Below are 19,155 nucleotides of genomic sequence, written 5' to 3' on the forward strand. Positions count from 1 at the left end.
TGGAGTCACCTACACAAACACTGGAGGTGTCCTTCAGGGTTAAAACCTCTTTAGCCCGAGCGAAGCCCAATTGGGCTTCCAGTACCGGTACCGAGGTTCCGAATGGACTTTTCATCAAATAATATGAAAAATGGCCCAGACATGTAAAATACCGAAAAAAAAAAAAAAAGTCCGAGCAAAATCATCATGCAGGTCTTTTTACGCAATTATACACAAACTAATTCAATACACTAGAAGATTTATCACAATATCAGGATTTTTCTGCAAAAAATCCGCCAACTATGCAGCAGAAATTCATCTTTCATCACAAAGCCGGCAGCGAAAATGGCCGAAGGAGACATGAAATCACACGAGGGCTCGATGCGGCGTCGACCCAGCGTGTCCAAATAGACCTCCGACAAAGCATTCAAAGGTCACAGGACAAACCCCAAGAAACCGCACACTGCTCTCGAGAAATAAAATTGAAAATCTACATACCTTTTGGCGATTTTCGTCCAGAAAAAAACAGTTAATCCATTGAAAACTGCTGCAGCGCTGTAGTGCATTTCCTGCTCTGTCTGCCTGCATTGAAATGAACGTGCTGTGACCTGGCATGCGAAAATGGCCCGCATTCTTCGCCTGGACCAACCTATTTTTCGCATGGGGGTCGAGCCCACCTTATCAAGATTTTTACTGACTAATGTCCCTCAGCATTCCAAATAACACCCCTAACGGCTTTCAATGGACTATTCCGGACCCAACGACGTGTCATATAACTAAATCGGCCAATCACAGGCCTTACAAATCGCACATACACACTGAGTCAGAGCAGGTTTTTTTCATGAATGACACATATGACATCTGGAAATAACTGAACATGGCTGAAAATTATTGCAAACTGCTTTATTATGATGTATTGAACACTCTTAGTGATAAAGCAAGTGAATATATAGTTAGTATGTAGTTATATAGTATATAAAATGAGTATACAGCAATGCAACAGCTGGTTCCGAAAATCAAAATTTTGATTTTTATGACCATGTATGCTGGCCTGCTTCACTCAATCGAAGTAAAATATGTTGTGGGGACATGTAACACGTGTTGTTCTATGACTTTTGTGTGGTTTTAGGCCAAGCCAGGCATTATTTAAAAAAAAAAAAGTTCAATAAAAGTGCTTTTTTTCAAGCGAACCTGGAATTTTTTTCAATTTCAGCTGTGCCATAAGTGTATCAGTTATTAACCAGTAACATATACACAATATTTACACAATTTAACACATCTCACAAGTGTTACCAGTATTCTAGCATAAAAATTATTAAAATAGACCTTGTAGTTAGAGCTTGGACTCTCTATGGGTATGTGTATGCAATTTTCGAGCAGAGGGCTAAAAATAGGGCTAGGGCTTAAGAGGGGGAGGGTTCATACATGGTGTACGCTAGCTCGGGACAGATCAAATGTTTGTGAGTGTGGAGATGTAGGACACAAACGCTTCGCGTGTCCGCACAAGCAGCAGAGAAGCGCGGAGGCGGAGCCTCCGGCCGCGGAGCCTCCGGCCGCGGAGCCTGGTGCCGCGGCGGCTCCCGCTGGTGCGGTCGGCGGAGCTTCTTCGTCTTCTGATGATAACAACAATGTCGATAAGGAGGATCAGGGCCAGTCTTACAACCAGCAGGTTTCTGTGGTGGCGCAGAACCTCACTACATCTGGTACCGAAGCACCACCACAGTCGGTAGAAGTGTGTGAAGAGGCAGCTACAGGTTCAGCAGGTGGAGATCTCACCATACCCTTAGATGAAGGACAGAGTGTAGGGTCTGTGTCCAACAGCCAGCTGTCTTGTGAGGGAGAGGACATGGAGTATGAGAGTGAATCAGATGTTGCATCTAATTCTGAAACGTGCATTAAAGGCACTGATCTGTATTCACTAGAGGAAATAAACTCGTTTTTGGATGTAACTTACAATAGATCTGCAAAAGTGAGTGATTATTTCCCTGATATTGAGAAGTTCATACGATCTGTTGGGGTGGCGCAGAGAAAGGTGGGTTTGGACCTTCTAGATGGAAAAAAGCGCTTCCGCCTAAAGAAACACATCACAATCTTGAGGAAAGTAAGGAAAAGTGGAAGAGTTCAAAAAACTAAGACAGTTTAACATGATCATGTGTCACACGGGGTTTTCCACTTTCCACTGCTTACTTCTTATCTTGTCTTACCTCCTTCCATCCTCTGACCTTTCTATGCAGAGCTTCAATTTAGGGTCTTTAAACATCAATGGTGGGCGGGACGGGCATAAAAGAGCATTAATACAGGAGGTTGTAAATCAAAAAAGGTTGGACATCCTCTTTTTGCAAGAAACTCACACCATTCCATCAGATGAAGTAGACTGGGGTTTATGGTGGGAGGGCTCATGCACCCTGAGCCACGGCACCAATCTTAGTGCCGGGGTAGCCGTGCTGTTTAGAACAGCAGCTAATGCAACCGTCCTGTCTGTCACTGAGGTGATGAAGGGTCGTTTGCTGATGGTGAGGGCAGAGATAGAGAGCTCACTTAACTGCTTCGTGAACATATATGCACCGAATCAGGGGTCAGAAAGAGCACGCTTCTTCACTACGCTGCAAAATGAACTGCAGAGCTGCCATCAGGAGCAACTGATCATCGGAGGGGATTTTAACTGTACTCTAGACTTCACCATAGACCGGAATAGTGAGGAACCACACCCACAGTCAGCTCAGAGTCTCCACAACGTCATCACACACTTAGATCTGTTGGACACGTGGAGAATAAAACACCCACTAAACAGACAGTACACATGGGTTAGAGTCAGCAACGACAGGATTAGTGCAGCCAGGCTGGACAGAATTTACATCTCTCGCAGTCTCAGTTCCAGACTGAAGAACAGCACAATCAGTCCAGTTGGGTTCTCTGATCACCACCTCGTCAGTTTAGGCTTGATAACCTCACCAGGTGAAAGGGTTAGCTCCTACTGGCATTTTAATAATAAACTTCTACAGGACAGCACTTTTTGTCAGAGCTTTGGGGTTCTTTGGCAGCAGTGGAAAACTGAAAAAGTTCGTTTCAGTTCTCTGAAACAGTGGTGGGAGGTCGGAAAAGCACAGATCCGTGTGTTCTGCCAGCAGTACACCTCAAACGCCACCGCTATAATCAAGTCTGCTGTTAAAGACCTTGAAGCCAACATAAAGATCATTGAGGAGGGCTTCCAGAGAGACCCAGATCCCGGTGTGGGCCAACTGCTGAAGGAGAGGAGGTTGGAGTTGAGCTCCTTCCTGCAAGAGAGAGTGAAAGGAGCTCTGGTCAGGTCCCGTTTCCTCAAGTTGAAGGACATGGATGCCCCAAGCTCGTTTTTCTTCAACCTGGAGAGATCGGTGGCGCAGAGGAAGCGGATGACCTGTCTGAAGCTCCCAGGAGGCAGGATAACCACTGACCAGAGGGAGATGAGGACCCATGCCATGGGCTTCTACGCTGCTCTTTTTGGGGAAGAGCAATCCTGTACGGAGAGCAGTAGGGAGCTCCTGGAGGGTCTTCCCCAGCTCAGTCCAGCAGAGAGGGCTATGCTGGACAGAGAGCTGACGCTGGAGGAGCTGACGGTTGCAGTGAACCAGATGGCTTCAGGAAAGACTCCGGGAATCGACGGTCTCTCCTCGGATTTCTTTAAGAAATTCTGGAACATTATCGGTTCTGACTTACCCTCTGTTTTGATGGAATGTTTTAAAACAGGATCACTTCCTGTTTCATGCCAGCGGGCAGTTCTCTCTCTGCTGCCCAAGAAGGGCGACTTGGCCCTTCTTAAGAACTGGAGACCAGTGGCCCTGCTTTGCACAGACTATAAGGTGCTTTCCAGAGCCTTATCTAACAGACTAAGAGACTACCTGGAAGTGGTTGTAAATAGCGACCAAACGTACTGTATCCCAGATAGAACAGTTATGGACAATATCTTTCACATCCGTGATGTGCTTGATGTATGTAAATTCCACGATGTAGATGTTGGTATTGTCTCACTAGACCAGGAGAAGGCTTTCGACAGGGTGGGTCATGCATATCTGTTTTCTGCAATGAGGGCTTTTGGGCTTGGTGATGGGTTCTTGGCTTGGGTGGGTTTGCTGTACAGGGGTGCTGAATGTATGGTAAAAATGGGAGCTGGCCTGAGTTGACCGATCCCTGTACGGCGAGGGATAAGGCAGGGTTGTCCTATCTCAGGGCAACTATACAGCCTCGCTTTTGAGCCTCTGTTGTGCAGGCTGAGAAGTCGGCTCAGTGGTCTGTCACTGCCTGGGTCCTCCAGTCTTTGTAGTCCCTTCGCTGTGTCTGCGTATGCTGATGATGTAAACATCTTCATTAGGGACCAGGGAGATGTTCTATGTCTGCAGGATGGTTTGTCTCTTTATGAGAGGGCTTCATCTGCACGGGTGAACTGGGAAAAATCTGAAGCTTTATTGGTGGGACAGTGGAGACATCAGACGGTGCCTCATCTGCCTGGAGGTCTTCAGTGGGGAAAAGAAGGTCTAAAAGTGCTGGGTGTGTGTTTGGGCTCTGAGGATTTTGAGAAAAAGAACTGGGAGGGAGTTAAGGAGAAGGTGTGTGCTCGGTTCTCTAGGTGGAGATGGTTACTACCCCAGTTGTCATATAGGGGAAGAGTTCTGGTTGCTAATAACTTGGTTGCCTCGACTCTGTGGCACAGACTCATCGCTCTGACGCCACCTGGAGGCCTCATAGCAGAGATACAGAGGTCTGTCGTGGACTTCTTCTGGTCCGGCCGGCACTGGGTTCGTGCAGCAGCTCTCTATCTGCCTGTGGCAGAGGGGGGGCAGGGTCTCATCGATATCCAGTCCAGGATCGCCTCTTTCAGACTCCGGACTGCACAGAAGCTGCTCTATGGCTGTGGCCCCAGCTGGATGGACACGGCTCGACTGCTGCTGAGGAGAGCTGGGCGGTTGGGATATGATAAGCAGCTCTTTCTCCTACAACCTGAGGAAGTGGACTTGGCCGGGCTGACGCCGTTCTACGGCTCTGTTCTGCAGGCGTGGCAGATTTTTAACATTTCACGTAAAGCTGATGAGACTCCGGGTGTGTGGCTGCTGGAGGAACCTTTGTTCTTCAACAGCTTCATTAGAACCCAAACGCTGCAGTCTGCCAGCCTAAGAACGTGTCTGAGAGAAGCCGGCTGCACTAAACTGGGACATTTGGTGAAGATGTCATTAACAGCAGCATCTATGGTCACCTTCAGGCAGAACACTAACATCACGTCTGTCAGGTTGACCAATAGAATAGTGGAGGAGGTCTGTGCCGCCCTGCCACAACGCCTGAGAGCAGTTGCAGGAAACTGTACTCTGTCTGACCAATGGGATGAAGAGAGTGAGTACACCCCCCCCACTCTGCTTATTGCCCCAGTGGTGGGGGACTGGCAGGGGGGAGGAAACAAGCTGCTGACGTTCACAACCCCTCACCTGGACAAGTTTCAGGCAGCAGAGAAAAAAGCTATCTATGAAATCTGTGTAAAGGTTGTGAACCTCCGCTCTCTGGCAGGGTTGACAGAGTCGAGGTGGACCGAGTTCTTTGGCCCAGGTTCTTCCCCGAGAGGCAGCTGGAGGTGCATGTACAAGCTGCCCGTTGAAAAACGGACAGCAGACCTCCAGTGGAGGGTTGTACATGGAGCTATAGCCACCAACAGATACCGGGCACACCTGGATCCACAAATTGGGGAGGAGTGTTATTTCTGCGGTCAGACTGAGACCCTGGAACACTTGTTTGTTCAGTGTTCTCGGCTCTCAGCACTCTTTGAATGGTTAAAAAGATGGTTTCAGGGTCTTGGACAGGTGTTTTCTTTCATGTTGTTCATCTTCGGTCCAAAATACTGCTCAAAACAGAAGGCTGTCCATACAATGGTAAACTTTTTATCTGGTTCTGCCAAGTTGGCCATCTGGTTGACACGGAAGAATCGGGCTCGGGGTGCCGGTAGTGAAGATCCGGTGAAAGTTATGGAGGGACTGTTGAAAGCCCGACTCAGGGTGGAACACACCTACTACCAGACAGTGGACGATTTACAGGCCTTCAGGGACAGATGGACTACTGGGAGCATTCTATGCTCAGTGGGTGCTGGTGGAGAGCTGGTGGTGAACTTCTGAACATATTGATCATTGAAATTGATTGTTTATTTGTTCTTTGGTGCTTTATTTTTGGTTATTTGTTTTATTTTATTGATTTTCTGATTATTAAGTGATGATTTAGCGTGTTTCTGGTTTTCACTGCAATAGTGAAATAAAATGATTTTAAAAACCAAAACCTTTCCTTTCCTCTCCTCTCTCCCTCTCCTCTCCTCTCCTCTCCCTCTTCCTCTCCTCCCCTCTCCTCTCCTCCTCTCTCCCTCTCCTCTCCTCTCCTCTCCTCTCCTCTCCTCTCTCCCTCTCCTCTCCTTTCCTCTCCTCTCCTTTCCTTTCCTCTCCTCTCTCCCTCTCCTCTCCTCTCCTCTCCCTCTTCCTCTCCTCTCCTCTCCTCCTCTCTCCCTCTCCTCTCCTTTCCTCTCCTCTCTCCCTCTCCTCTCCTCTCCTCTCCTCTCCTTTCCTCTCCTCTCCTTTCCTCTCCTCTCTCCCTCTCCTCTCCTTTCCTCTCCTCTCCTTTCCTCTCCTCTCTCCCTCTCCTCTCCTCTCCTTTCCTCTCCTTTCCTCTCCTCTCTCCCTCTCCTCTCCTCTCCTTTCCTCTCCTCTCTCCCTCTCCTCTCCTCTCCTTTCCTCTCCTCTCCCCCTCTCCTCTCCTCTCCTCTCCTCTCTCCCTCTCCTTTCCTCTCCTCTCCTTTCCTTTCCTCTCCTCTCTCCCTCTCCTCTCCTCTCCCTCTTCCTCTCCTCCCCTCTCCTCTCCTCCTCTCTCCCTCTCCTCTCCTCTCCTCTCCTTTCCTCTCCTCTCTCCCTCTCCTCTCCTCTCCTCTCCTCTCCTTTCCTCTCCTCTCTCCCTCTCCTCTCCTTTCCTCTCCTCTCTCCCTCTCCTCTCCTCTCCTTTCCTCTCCTCTCTCCCTCTCCTCTCCTCTCCTTTCCTCTCCTCTCTCCCTCTCCTTTCCTCTCCTTTCCTCTCCTCTCTCCCTCTCCTCTCTCCCTCTCCTCTCCTCTCCTTTCCTCTCCTCTCTCCCTCTCCTCTCCTTTCCTCTCCTTTCCTCTCCTCTCTCCCTCTCCTCTCCTCTACTGGCTGAAATGATGCCTTCCTGATGTTTCCAGGTTCTGTATTTTCTCTTTTCTTTTCATTCACGCTGTGTATGTTGTTTTCCGTACGCAGGTATATAAAATGCAAATGTGATGCAGGATTGGTGACCAAATGACATTCATATACATGACTCGTATATACATGAAACTTAAAGGAACAGTCACCGTTCGGCTCTAGATTTGCTTCGAGCAGCAGCTAATAAATCAAAGTTCCTTTTTTTTCTCTCCTCTCCTCTCCTCTCCTCTCCTCCTCTCTCCCCTCTCCTCTCCTCCTCTCCTCCTCTCCTCCTCTCTCCTCTCCTCCTCTCTCCTCTCCTTGTTTTATTTGTATTAAATAATGCATTCTGCACACAATCCTGCAGGTGTTCAAAGGGTTTATTGATTGTGAGCGTTCATCTCAGCAGAATCACACAAAACCAATGCAAAGACAAATTGAATTGTAAATTTGTTTGCCAGTAAGCAGCAGTGTGTGTGTGTGTGTGTGTATGTGTGTGTGTGTGTGTGTGTGTGTGTGTGTGTGTGAGACCCATTGTCGGCATGGCCTGTTAGCCAGTTTATCTACTGTGTATAATGGTCACCAGTGCTGCACTTGATAGCAGCAGGTGCTTAGCGGGGGGTGGGGGGGATTTATGGCGTCTCGAGTCACCCAGGGAGCTGAAGTCGTCCTCCTGACCGAGGACCACAGATGTCTCCGTCAGCTCTGCGACAGCGACATAAATCAGCTCTGCGGAGCAACAACGTGCTCTCCGTCAACTTAATCCTTAAATAAACACTTAAGAGAATGAAGTCGGGCCGAGGACACACATTAAACAGCTGACTGATCACTGAGTCAATACACTGAGTCTCTGGCAGCGGGACTGGATCAAACATGGAGGACGGACGGTGGAGGGGAATACTGATGAGCTGCTGATGTACAGTATCTGCAGGCAGCGACACTGCAGCACATCGTCAGTCTGCCTCAGAGGAGACGGACCGTCGTGTTTATCGACAAATAAAATGAATTAACATATATCGCTGTTGGAGAAGAACTCCCGCTTGTTGGCCACCTAGTTGCCACATTTAGGGACGTAAGATATGATAATAAATGTCCTGAAATAGAATTAAATCACGTCTTAGATTGTTTAAAGATATCTTGATTTGCCTTTGTGTGACATACTGCGTTTTCCTTTTTGAATTCACAAAGAAAAAGTAAAGTAGCCGGTGGAGGAGTGACTCCAGAGAGCTCCACGGCTCCACAGAGCGTCTTGCAGTTATTGTTTGGGATTTCATCATATTCTCAGGATTCTTTCTTCTTATTGGTCCGTCACCTTCAGGGGTATTTCACCTTATATTTACCTGAGTAGTTTACCCAGTAAACATAAAGATGAGTCTGTGGTCTCAATGTCTAGTCTCAAAACATCAGTGACTGCTTCCCTTCTTATACACAGTCTATAGCTCCTCCCCCCCACATTTCCAACCAGATCAGGCCTCTGACAGACTCACAGGAAGTGAAGAGCACCAGCATGAAGTCGATGTTTTTATATTCCAGTCAGGGAGGCGGAGTCACCGATTGACCCTCAGAGGCTGGAAAAGTAATATGTTCCAAGCAGCAGCTCCTGTCACCTTCCTCCCTACTGACTCATCCCCCTCTTTCTCAAGAAATAAGAAGAGGAAGAAACATGCCACATCTTTCCGTGCCCCCCCCCCCCCGCTGATCTCTGTGGTCTCGGCCCTGGCCTCACAGTTTGACCTTGTGACCTGAGCGGTCGGTGTAGACCGTCGTCGCCTCAGGCGGCGGAGCTCGTGCCGAAGAGGCGACCGCTTTTGAGACTGTAGCGTTTTCTCTCTGAATTTATCAACTCATCGGACGGATGGATGGACAGAGAGAGACAGACAGACAGACAGACAGACAGACAGACAGACAATGTCTAGAGGTGCAGATAAACTGCAGCCAGAGAAAAGCTTCATGAAACCCCTTCAGGGGTTTTCCTTCGCAGCACTAACAGGGAAACTGAAGTGATGGAAGCTGGCCCCCCCGCTGACATCTCCAGCTCAGCGTGTGAAATACAGGGGGGGTCTCAGGGAGTCCCTGACCCCTTAATCGACCCTTCAGACCCCCTAAAAGCCTCAACAGTGAATGTACTGGGGGTCTCTAACATCATAAGACAATTATTTCTCACTTGCAATTGTCACTAATGTGTTTTTTAATCAGCAGTTTTCATTATTCACACTGCTGAACACTTATGAACTAATATGAGTCGGGTGTCTCTCAACCCCAGATAAGATCACACGCAAACAACATGAACTCACCAGATTGACCCGGTACAGGATGCTGATCCCCAGAGTCATGAAGGGTTTGGAGAAATCAATCACTTTCTCTCTCTCTGAGGTGATGGTGAAGCCGGCTACCGCCAGGTCAGCTTTCTACAGAGAGAGAGAGAGACAGGGAGGGAGAGAGAGAGAGAGAGAGAGAGAGTGTGAGGGAGAGAGAGAGAGAGAGGGAGAGTGTGAGGGAGAGAGAGAGAGAGAGGGAGAGTGTGAGGGAGAGAGAGTGTGGAGGGAGAGTGTGAGGGAGAGAGAGAGAGAGTGTGAGGGAGTGTGAGGGAGAGAGAGAGTGTGAGGGAGAGTGTGAGGGAGAGAGAGAGAGAGAGAGAGTGTGAGGGAGTGTGAGGGAGAGAGAGAGTGTGAGGGAGAGTGTGAGGGAGAGAGAGAGTGTGAGGGAGAGTGTGAGGGAGAGGGAGAGTGTGAGGGAGAGAGAGGGAGAGAGAGAGAGAAGAGGGAGAGTGTGAGGGAGAGAGAGAGTGTGAGGGAGAGTGTGAGGGAGAGAGAGAGAGAGAGAGAGGGGAGAGAGAGAGAGAGAGAGGAGAGTGTGAGGGAGAGAGAGAGTGTGAGGGAGAGTGTGAGGGAGAGAGAGAGAGAGAGAGAGGGAGAGAGAGAGAGAGAGGGAGAGTGTGAGGGAGAGAGAGAGTGTGAGGGAGAGTGTGAGGGAGAGAGAGAGAGGAGAGAGAGAGAGAGAGACAACAACATCAGAGAGGAGACCCAGAAATGATGGAAGTCAACGGAGGTCTGAGAGGGAAAGAAAAACAAACCCGGCGGAGACAGAAGAAGACGTCAAGTGTTTTTAAATGAGTCTGATATTCACGTTAAAACTGATAAAAGAACAGACTCATTTTGTTTTTGTGAATAAACAAAGCGAGAGAGAGATTTATGTTTGTTCTTTCTGCCCTGAACGCCTCCTAATTGACTCTGTAATGAGCTGAACAACCTCCACTGACTTCATGTTCAACTGTTTTGCATCAGCAGAAAACATTTTTTGGGGAAAGAAAAAACGCCTTCAGGAATATTGTTTTTTGTGTAATGATGCAGAAAAACGTTTTCCTCCCAGATTCACTGTTTGAATCTGTGCTTGAGTTTCTAAAAACATGTTGAGTCATTTTATTATCGGCCATGAAATCATTCTGAATCTATTAGACATTCATTTCCAGTGTGATAAAGAAAAAATAAAACACATGGAAGTAGTTTAAAATTAAAACTAAATTAAAGAAATGGGTTTCGTTAATGAAAACTGAAACCAAATGTGTTCGTCGTCGACCTTCTTTTTCCCCACGTGGAAGACGAGGCGATGACGAGGCGGCACTAACGACAAGCAAAGTAGAAAAGATGAAACCAAATATTAGAGACTATTATATAGTTTTGTGTCCGATGCTGTGAACGCCATATCAGCCAGACCACATGCCGAGTTTTTTTTTTCTTCCTTCACAATAAAAGCGTTTGAATAACAAAATGACAGAGAGCTTTTATTCTTGAAGTATATACAGGAAATGAAATGTGTTTATCCATCAAAGTAGCAGATCTATGTTAGCGGCTATTCTTCAACAAAACAAGTCCACTAAAGCAGAGAGGAAGAGGAAGCAGCCAAAATGATGGAGGACTTTTTTTTAAAAGTATTTGTAGTAATGTAAAACCTCCAATAAACACCTATTTCCTATGAATTTTTCACAATAAAAGTCCCCTTTAGAATCACAATCAGAATCGGTTTATTGCCAAGTACGTTTGCACATGCAAGGAAGGACAATAAGATAATTTACAATAAAACAAATTAAGAGTTAATTAAGTCCCTCATTATTTCGTCATTTTAAAAGCTTTTATTTTGTAACTCATCAGGACCTGAGAGTTAATGAGTCCTGGCGTCATCAGATATTAAAAAGTCTAATTGAAAAGACTTTAAGTCAACTACAACCTGATTCTGAGTGTCTCTATATTTGCTCTTCCTGTGAAACATAAAAGCTTTTTCTTCCTCATCGCTCACGTTTAACCTCGAGGCGGCCACATAAACGTGTCCAATGACAAATGACGATGTTCTCCAACGCCGCTCATCACACAGGAATGCACCTGTGTTGTTTTTTCAAGGTTAACGATTACCGTCTGCTCCGACTCATATTTTGGCTCGTCTCCAACTGAACAGCATTTCTCTTTTTTACAAGATGGAACTCCAGATTTGTTCAGCCACAGGAGCCGCAATTAAAGGCAGAAGCACCTTTTGTTACAAATGTTTGAACCGTCCTCTGAGGCCTTTAATGAAATATTGATTTTTATTGTACAGAAGTTGAACGCTGGTTAACGGTGAGTTGTTACCGTGCGGCTCTGAAGGGGCAACGGAGCGGCACTAAAACGGAGCGGCACTAAAACTGCCAGCTTTTTGTTCCTGCTTGTGGCTCAGTGGGTAAATCACAGAAGGTCATACTGGTCCCATCTCAAGCTATGCCACACTTTAATCTAGACTTTGCACATCCATTGTTTCCTATGCAGGTCTCAATATCCTGGAAAGAAGAGGCGATCCCTGCACACCCCTGAAGCCAATGCCGAAGTGTGTTAAAGCTGCATTCTCTCTAATGTCCACCAGGGGGCGACTCCTCTGGTTGTATAGAAGTCTATGAGAAAATGACTCTACTTCTCTCTTGATTTATTACCTCAGTAAACATTGTAAACATGAGTTTATGGTCTCAATCTCTAGTTTCAAGTCTTCTTCAATACAGCATGATGTTCATTTAGTACATTAAGGTCTCTACGTCACTCCTCACACTGTTTTATCACCAGTTAAAAGTTTACTCGTAGCAACATTTGTTATTATCCCTAAATTTCCTCATTATGTTGTGTTTTATAATAAACTATAAAATATAATCAAAAATGGAATCATACAATTATTTCTCAAATGAGCTGAGCAATTATTTCTATTTGCAAAAAGTTGTTTTTTAATGTAACAATGTGCCAAATCAGTTTATTTGTAACACTATGTTGTGTGTATTACTGATACATGATGGTGGAACTTTGATGACCTTTTCATATTGTCTATATATTCTACTGTATACAAGCTAAAAAAGTCACTAGATTTGATTGCTATTGTTCAATAAAAATCTAATTTGAGGGAAAAGGTTAAAATATAAACAAGGCATAAAAATGATGATTGTTTTTGGTTTTTTAACTTCTCTGTGCTGCAAGTGACAACTTTTACATGAATACATGTAAACAAGTTTTTGTTCCCCTAAAAATATATAAAAAATAATAAAAAAGAAATATACAAAATTGTGGAAATAAATAAAAAAGACTTGAGGATAAGATAAGAGAATCCTTTATTAGTCCCGCAGTGGGGAAATTCACAGTTAATGTGAAGTGATGGGTTTGTTCACGTGCAACATGCAACACGATGTATATTTTTGTGAAAAGTCGAATGCAAATAGTTTGTAACTTCAGTGTCAGCACAGCAGCTGCTTAAACTTAAACACTTGCTTGGTCATTCATTCATTATGTGTTGTTATAATGTTGTAACTGAGAAGAAAAACATCAAAGAGCACATTTAAAAAAAATTTTTGTTCCCAGCAGCGACATGTGAACGATGGATTTAACCTTGCTGGGTAAACACGGCACAGTGAAATTAAAGTTGAGAGATAATCTCATTAAGTTTAAAGTCAACAGAGAGACACAGAGAGGATCCATTGTGGAACGTTTATCTGGACCCCAGATGCCTCTCTGCTCCTTAATTAACTCCTAATTGATTAACGAGTAGACACGTGTTCAACCAATTTCACTCACTTTCATCAGACACCCGGGCCGTACAGAGAGCAAAGTTTGTGTGTGTCTAAGCCGACGGTTGTTTGAAGAGCCTCCATCTCTGAAATATTCGATGAGAAACACAGTGTCTGTGTGTGTGTGTATGTTCCTGTACATGCTACATAGTGAGGACCAGAGATGTTTTACTGCAAAGTGAGGACAATTTGACTGGTCCTCACTTCTTCCAAGGGCCGGTTTAAGGTTTAAGACTAAGTTAAGGTCAGGGGTCAGGGAACGCATTATGCAAATGAGGGTCCTCACAAATATAGAAGCACAGGCATTTGTGTGACATCAAGGTAGAAGAGGTTGCGCTTCAACAATGGGATTCACGATGGAGTGCCTGATCCAGCATCCAATGAGCATAAAAAGAGATATAAAGAACATCTGTGATTTTTAACACATTTACATAAAAGGCATAACGAGTCTCTGGCTACAGATAAAACCGTGTGGATACCTGCTGGCCTCTGTGTGTGTGTGTGTGTGTGTTCATGCTGAGGGATCCCGCAGTGTAATTGAAACAACTCTGTATAATCAGTAGGAAAAAAGACAGTTGATTAGGCTCTTAATGGCCTGCTTGTGTTCTCAAGTTCCTCTTTCTGACACACACACACACACGCACGCGAACACACACACACACACACACACACACACACACACACACACACACACACACACACACACACACACACGATCATCAGCCACCATCACCATTATCATCCCCATTACATGTAGCTGACACATAATGTGTGTGTGTGTGTGTGTGTTATTAGCAGTAATAGACAGGAGCCTCCAACGTGACAAACAGCAGTGTAGTTGTTTTCCATTACTGTGAAACACTTTTACACACTACACAGGCGTTTGTGCTGCTATACTTGTGAGGTATAAATGCCTAAAAACTATATATATATATATATATATATATATATATATATATATATATATATATATGTATATCCTGACTGTTGAATGGAAGAAAAAGAGGTGAAGTGCACAATATGCTTGGTTCTAATTGAGGAAACACAGTTTGCTAGCTGACTAACAATAAAAACCCAAAACGTCTCATAGTAACAAATGTCTTGACATCAGAATGAATTCATAACTTCTTGAGTTTAAGTGGAGCCTTTATACAAACACATTAAAAACCACCGCCCCAAAGGCACCATCAGACCAAGTATTGTTAAGCATTGAGTAAACTTAATGATCTCACGGTTTCTGAAACATTAATGTTCGTCTCTGCAGTTCATATTTATCTCTAATTATCTTAGATTCTCCAGAAGAGAACGCAGCGGTGAAGAGGTGTGAAGGAGATTCTCGTTGCTAAAACATTCATCAAGTTCAAGTGTGAACGTATACACACACACACACACACACACACACACACACACACACACACACATGCACACTCGCTCACAACATATTGGTTCTGCGTTAGCTGTCATGGCGACAGGCGGCGGTGGGCGGTGACGCGAGACGTGAGGGTCTCCGAGCGGCCAGCGAGCCGCGGCACCCTTAGAGTCGGCCAATTATCGGAGTGGAGCGGTGCATCGGAAAGCTGCAGAAACACACACACACACACACACACACACACACACACACACACACACACACACACACACACACACACACACACACACACACACACACACATGCCGACACTTTTCTTTATCGCCTTTACTTTCTCTCGCGGCTTTGTCGCAGGCAATCCTCTGCACAGCTTTAATTAGACTCAACTTGACTTAAAATTAGCCACTTTCCCTGAGAAAACAACTAACGGGGGGAAATTGGGATTCAGCTGAGCCACTTAATGCGTCCTCAGTGTCCTCAGTGTGCGTGCGTGTGTGTGTGTGTGTGTGTGTGTGTGTGTGTGTGTGCACTCTTGCAGTCTATTTTAGTGAGGAGTAAGTCTTACTCCCTGACAGTGAGGACATTTTGTCCGGTCTTCACCTCTTCACAGGGCTGTTTTTAGGCTGTTTTAAGCTCTTGGACTTGTGTTGCTGCTCTTGTAGTTCTGGAACATTTTGAGGTTTACGGCACCTTGTTTTACTGCCGACATCCACACAAAGAAAGGAGCAACACTTTGAAATGCGAGCACATTTTCAGAAAGTTGGGACGCTTTTTAATTAATCGTTTAGTAAATCAAATGTCAAAAATAATCACGAACACCCACGAAATGTTACAAGAACCTAAAGTGAAGTCTACAGATTGTTTGGTCAAACCACAGCAGTGACACTACGTCATACACTTTGTATATTATGCCGTACTCTACACCATAAACTACACCATATACTACATCGTACACTATGTACACTACGCCAGACACTATGAATACTACGCTATACACTACACCGTACACTCCTTCATACACTATTTACACTATTAACTTTCAGTTAGTGGGTTCAAGGAAACTCTGCTTTTAGTTAGTAGTTTTTAAAACTTTTAATACAAGAAACAACGAAATCCATATCCTTCCATGGTAATGTGCATGTGTGTCAATTGTTTTTTAAATTTCCTGACAACATAGTTTTTTCATTCCTCCTCCTCCTCCTCCTCTTCCTCTTCCTCTTCCTCTTCCTCTTCCTCTTCCTCCCCCTCCCCCCCCCTCACCCCTCCTCCTCCTCCTCCTCCTCCTCCTCCTCCCCCTCCTCCTCCTCCTCCTCCTCCTCCTCTTCCTCTTCCTCTTCCTCCTCTTCCTCCCCCTCCTCCCTCCCCTCCCCCCCTCCCCCCCTCCCCCTCCTCCCCCTCCCCTCCCTCCTCCCCCTCCTCCTCCTCCTCCTCCTCCTCCTCCTCCTCCTCCTCCTCCTCCTCCTCCTCCTCCTCCTCTCTCCCCCTCCTCCTCCACTCACCCGGTTGATCAGCTCCCCCACCATTCCTGTCCAGCTTCCGTTGGGCTCCGGGGCTCCGTACACCCTGTCGTCCACCAGCTTGATCCTGAAGGAGAACTTCAAGATGTCGGACAGCTCCCGCAGCATGTCCACACAGAAACCCTCGTACCGGTCATTCCCACGCAGGTCCTGGTAGTTGGACTTATGCATCACGTACGGGTTTTCCTAAAGGGAAGCGACGTCATACAGCAGCTGATTAAAAGGAGGAGCAACACCACCTACTGATATCTGACTCTACATTATGTACACTTATGACACACTACCAGTATCGTGGTGATGATTAGCGTCTTGTTAGCCAGCGTCTCCGACGCGTTGAGGTCCAGGGAGGTGGAGTTCATGACCAACGTGTTGTTGGAGTACCAGGTACCGATCTGTTCATCCAGGAGGAAGAGGAGGAGTTAGGGGAGGTTAAGATGAAGAGAAGAAGAGGAAAGGGTGGGATATTTAAGACGGAGATTTCTCTTGAAACAAAAAAACTGCAAAGTGAAAGGAAAGAAAGATCGGACAGAGTAAGAAAGCAAGACGAATGGTAAAGTGTGCCAAGAGAGACAGAGAGACAGGTGTGTGTGTGTGTGTGTGTGTGTGTGTGGGGGGGGGGGGGGGGGTAGCTGAATAATCCTCGTTGCAGAATTAATGCTAAAATCAATGGAGGAGGATCTGGCTCCTCTTGGCTCATCCAGCAGGTCTAAATAAGGTCATAAATAACGTGAACACCATCCCGACCTCGTGACCTCTGACCCACTGTTTGTTCGTGAAGTCATGAGCGGTTAAGATACCGTGCTGTCGACCCAGAAGACGGGTCGATACATGATTTTAAAACATTTTAAGCGATGTTAGATTAGAGTTTGCTTCCTTGTTTACCCTCCCAACGGGGTCCCCGACAATACACCCACCAAGTGTGAAGTAGACCAGTTGAGCAGTTCTCCAGATTTGTGAAGAAGAAACGGACGGATGCGGTTCCTAAACAGGTATCCACGAGTCATTCTTAAGAAAGGTCCATGTTTCAATCGGACCATAAGATTTCTATGATAGTCGGTTCATTTAATATAATACGTCTTTTATCTCCAGAATGAACGGATTAAACAAACAAAAGATTTATGTGTATCAGCTGGTTGTGTTGAAATCAAAGAAATGAAACAATCTGACAAAAAACAAAACAAAACATCAAGAATCTCTGTAATAAACTCTTCAATCATTTCATTTGGCCTCAATGTGATGTTTGTTGTGAGTTGATTTTTTAAAATGTTCATTTGAGGTCATGCAAGCCGGATTGGGCGAAGTCTGTTTAGTATTGATTATATCGATGGATGAATGAAAGAAGCGAGGAATTCTCAATTTTCAGACGCTGCAGCTACTTGCTAACTTAACCTCCGGCCTCCCACCTGACCGCATTTGACCTCTGACCTCTTTATGGCCCCCCGGGTGTTTCTCCAGGATCTTCAGGGTGTAATTGGTTCTCTGGCCTTTGCTGTTGAACTCGATGTGACCCGTCAGACCGTCGTACTCCACCTGAGAGAGAGAGAGAGAGAGAGAGAGAGAGAGAGAGAGAGAGAGAGAGAGAGAGAGAGAGAGAGAGAGAGAGACCATTAAAAAGCAGTTAGCTGAAACAAGCTAGTCCAAAGCTCATTTTTAGCTTGTGTCAGACTTGGAGAAAAGCTTATTTGCGAAAGCGTTCAGAGGGTTTTGCTGCTTTCACTGATGTTGGTTCAGCTGGATTTACATGTTTAGTCAATTCAATTGAAATGAATGTTGCCGTTTTAAGAGGAGTGTCAGGGCCTGAAGACCCGGGTCAATAAATACACTATCACTCAACATTGAGAGTGACAACACAAAGTTATCATTCATCACAAAATGTAAATGTTCTTTACTTGGCGAGTGGCTGTAGCATGAGCAATGACAATCCACTTCAAACTGTGTGGTTATGAAAAATAATACACACCACAGATGAGTAATTAGCCTAATTAATGAGAGAAGAATGGGACAGGAACAAAAAAACTCCCCCAAAACTGTTCAGACCAACAGCAATAAGTGACAATTGCTGTTGGTTTTCTGGTGATGACTGCCGATACTTTTGCCTTTTTGTTGCTTTCAGTTGGCTGTAAATAGAGTCACCCGAGCCTTCAGGATGTATAGTAATGATGCTCACCAGAGATCACACTGTTTCAGGCTAGTATAGCGAAAACAGCACTAAGTCGGTTGAAGCACACAGTGTCCTCCCAACATGACCTCATCACACTTTATCAACTTTAAATAAAAGAAAGAAAGTATTATGAGATTCCAAGATGGCCGCTATTCTTCCAATATAAGCTGCTTTACTGGTTTCCATACACATAGAAATAGATTTTACATCAAACCTTCATGGTTAAAGATTCTCAATACAAAGAGGAATGCATGACCTGGTTTGCAGCTGAAGGTGTCCTGTCAATAATTGAATGAACGTCCCACTGGGACAACAAACTGTCAGCCAGAAGACTGACACGCCAAACCACATCCAACTGTTTTCACCCATCTGTGGGGAAGACAGTGAGCACCAAGGTTTCCCAGAATGCCAGAGGGCTTGTGCTTGTGTTTGTGTGTTTACCATGCGTAGGTAGTTCATGAGGCTGGTTCCATGCTGCCAGATGAGCGGAGACGTGCAGCTCAGCGGCTTCACCCCGATCTCCTGACTGCGGTTCAGCTCCCGCACTGCGCTCACCACCACGTGAACCGCATCGAACATCAGGGCCGACGACAGCTGCAACACACAAAACAACAAAAAATACAATGAACCTGCCTGTGAAGAGCCAACTGTCTTCTCACCACTCTGTCATCTCGGACTGGTTTACTTAGTCTGTGAACCACCAACTGGTGGACTCGGAGAGGCTGTGGCGGCGACTGCTCCCCTTGGTGCTCCCATGATCGAAAGAAATGCAAAAGTGCCCCATTTGATGCCCCTATGGTAGATAAACATGATAAAGTTTCCTCTCGGGGCCCTTACAATAGATAAAACATGATAAAGCCCTCTATGGTGC

The 19,155-nt window shown here is 45.7% G+C and overlaps 1 protein-coding gene across 1 annotated transcript in view; it reads right to left on the reverse strand.

Annotated features, from left to right (window-relative positions):
* LOC142931623 (glutamate receptor ionotropic, kainate 5-like) overlaps positions 1 to 19,155 on the reverse strand; it is a 57,274-nt gene that overhangs the window by 16,533 nt on the left and 21,586 nt on the right. The window contains exons 8-12 of the mRNA XM_076075620.1: positions 18,726 to 18,878; positions 17,549 to 17,653; positions 16,408 to 16,515; positions 16,106 to 16,309; positions 9,465 to 9,578 (exon numbers count right to left, since the gene is read on the reverse strand). Of these exons, the coding sequence (XP_075931735.1) occupies positions 9,465 to 9,578; positions 16,106 to 16,309; positions 16,408 to 16,515; positions 17,549 to 17,653; positions 18,726 to 18,878 (684 nt within the window). The remainder of the gene's footprint in view (positions 1 to 9,464; positions 9,579 to 16,105; positions 16,310 to 16,407; positions 16,516 to 17,548; positions 17,654 to 18,725; positions 18,879 to 19,155) is intronic.

The sequence above is a fragment of the Anarhichas minor genome, unplaced genomic scaffold, assembly GCF_050575085.1.
Source record: "Anarhichas minor isolate MPS153535 unplaced genomic scaffold, ASM5057508v1 ptg000053l, whole genome shotgun sequence".
Classification (NCBI taxonomy): domain Eukaryota; kingdom Metazoa; phylum Chordata; class Actinopteri; order Perciformes; family Anarhichadidae; genus Anarhichas; species Anarhichas minor.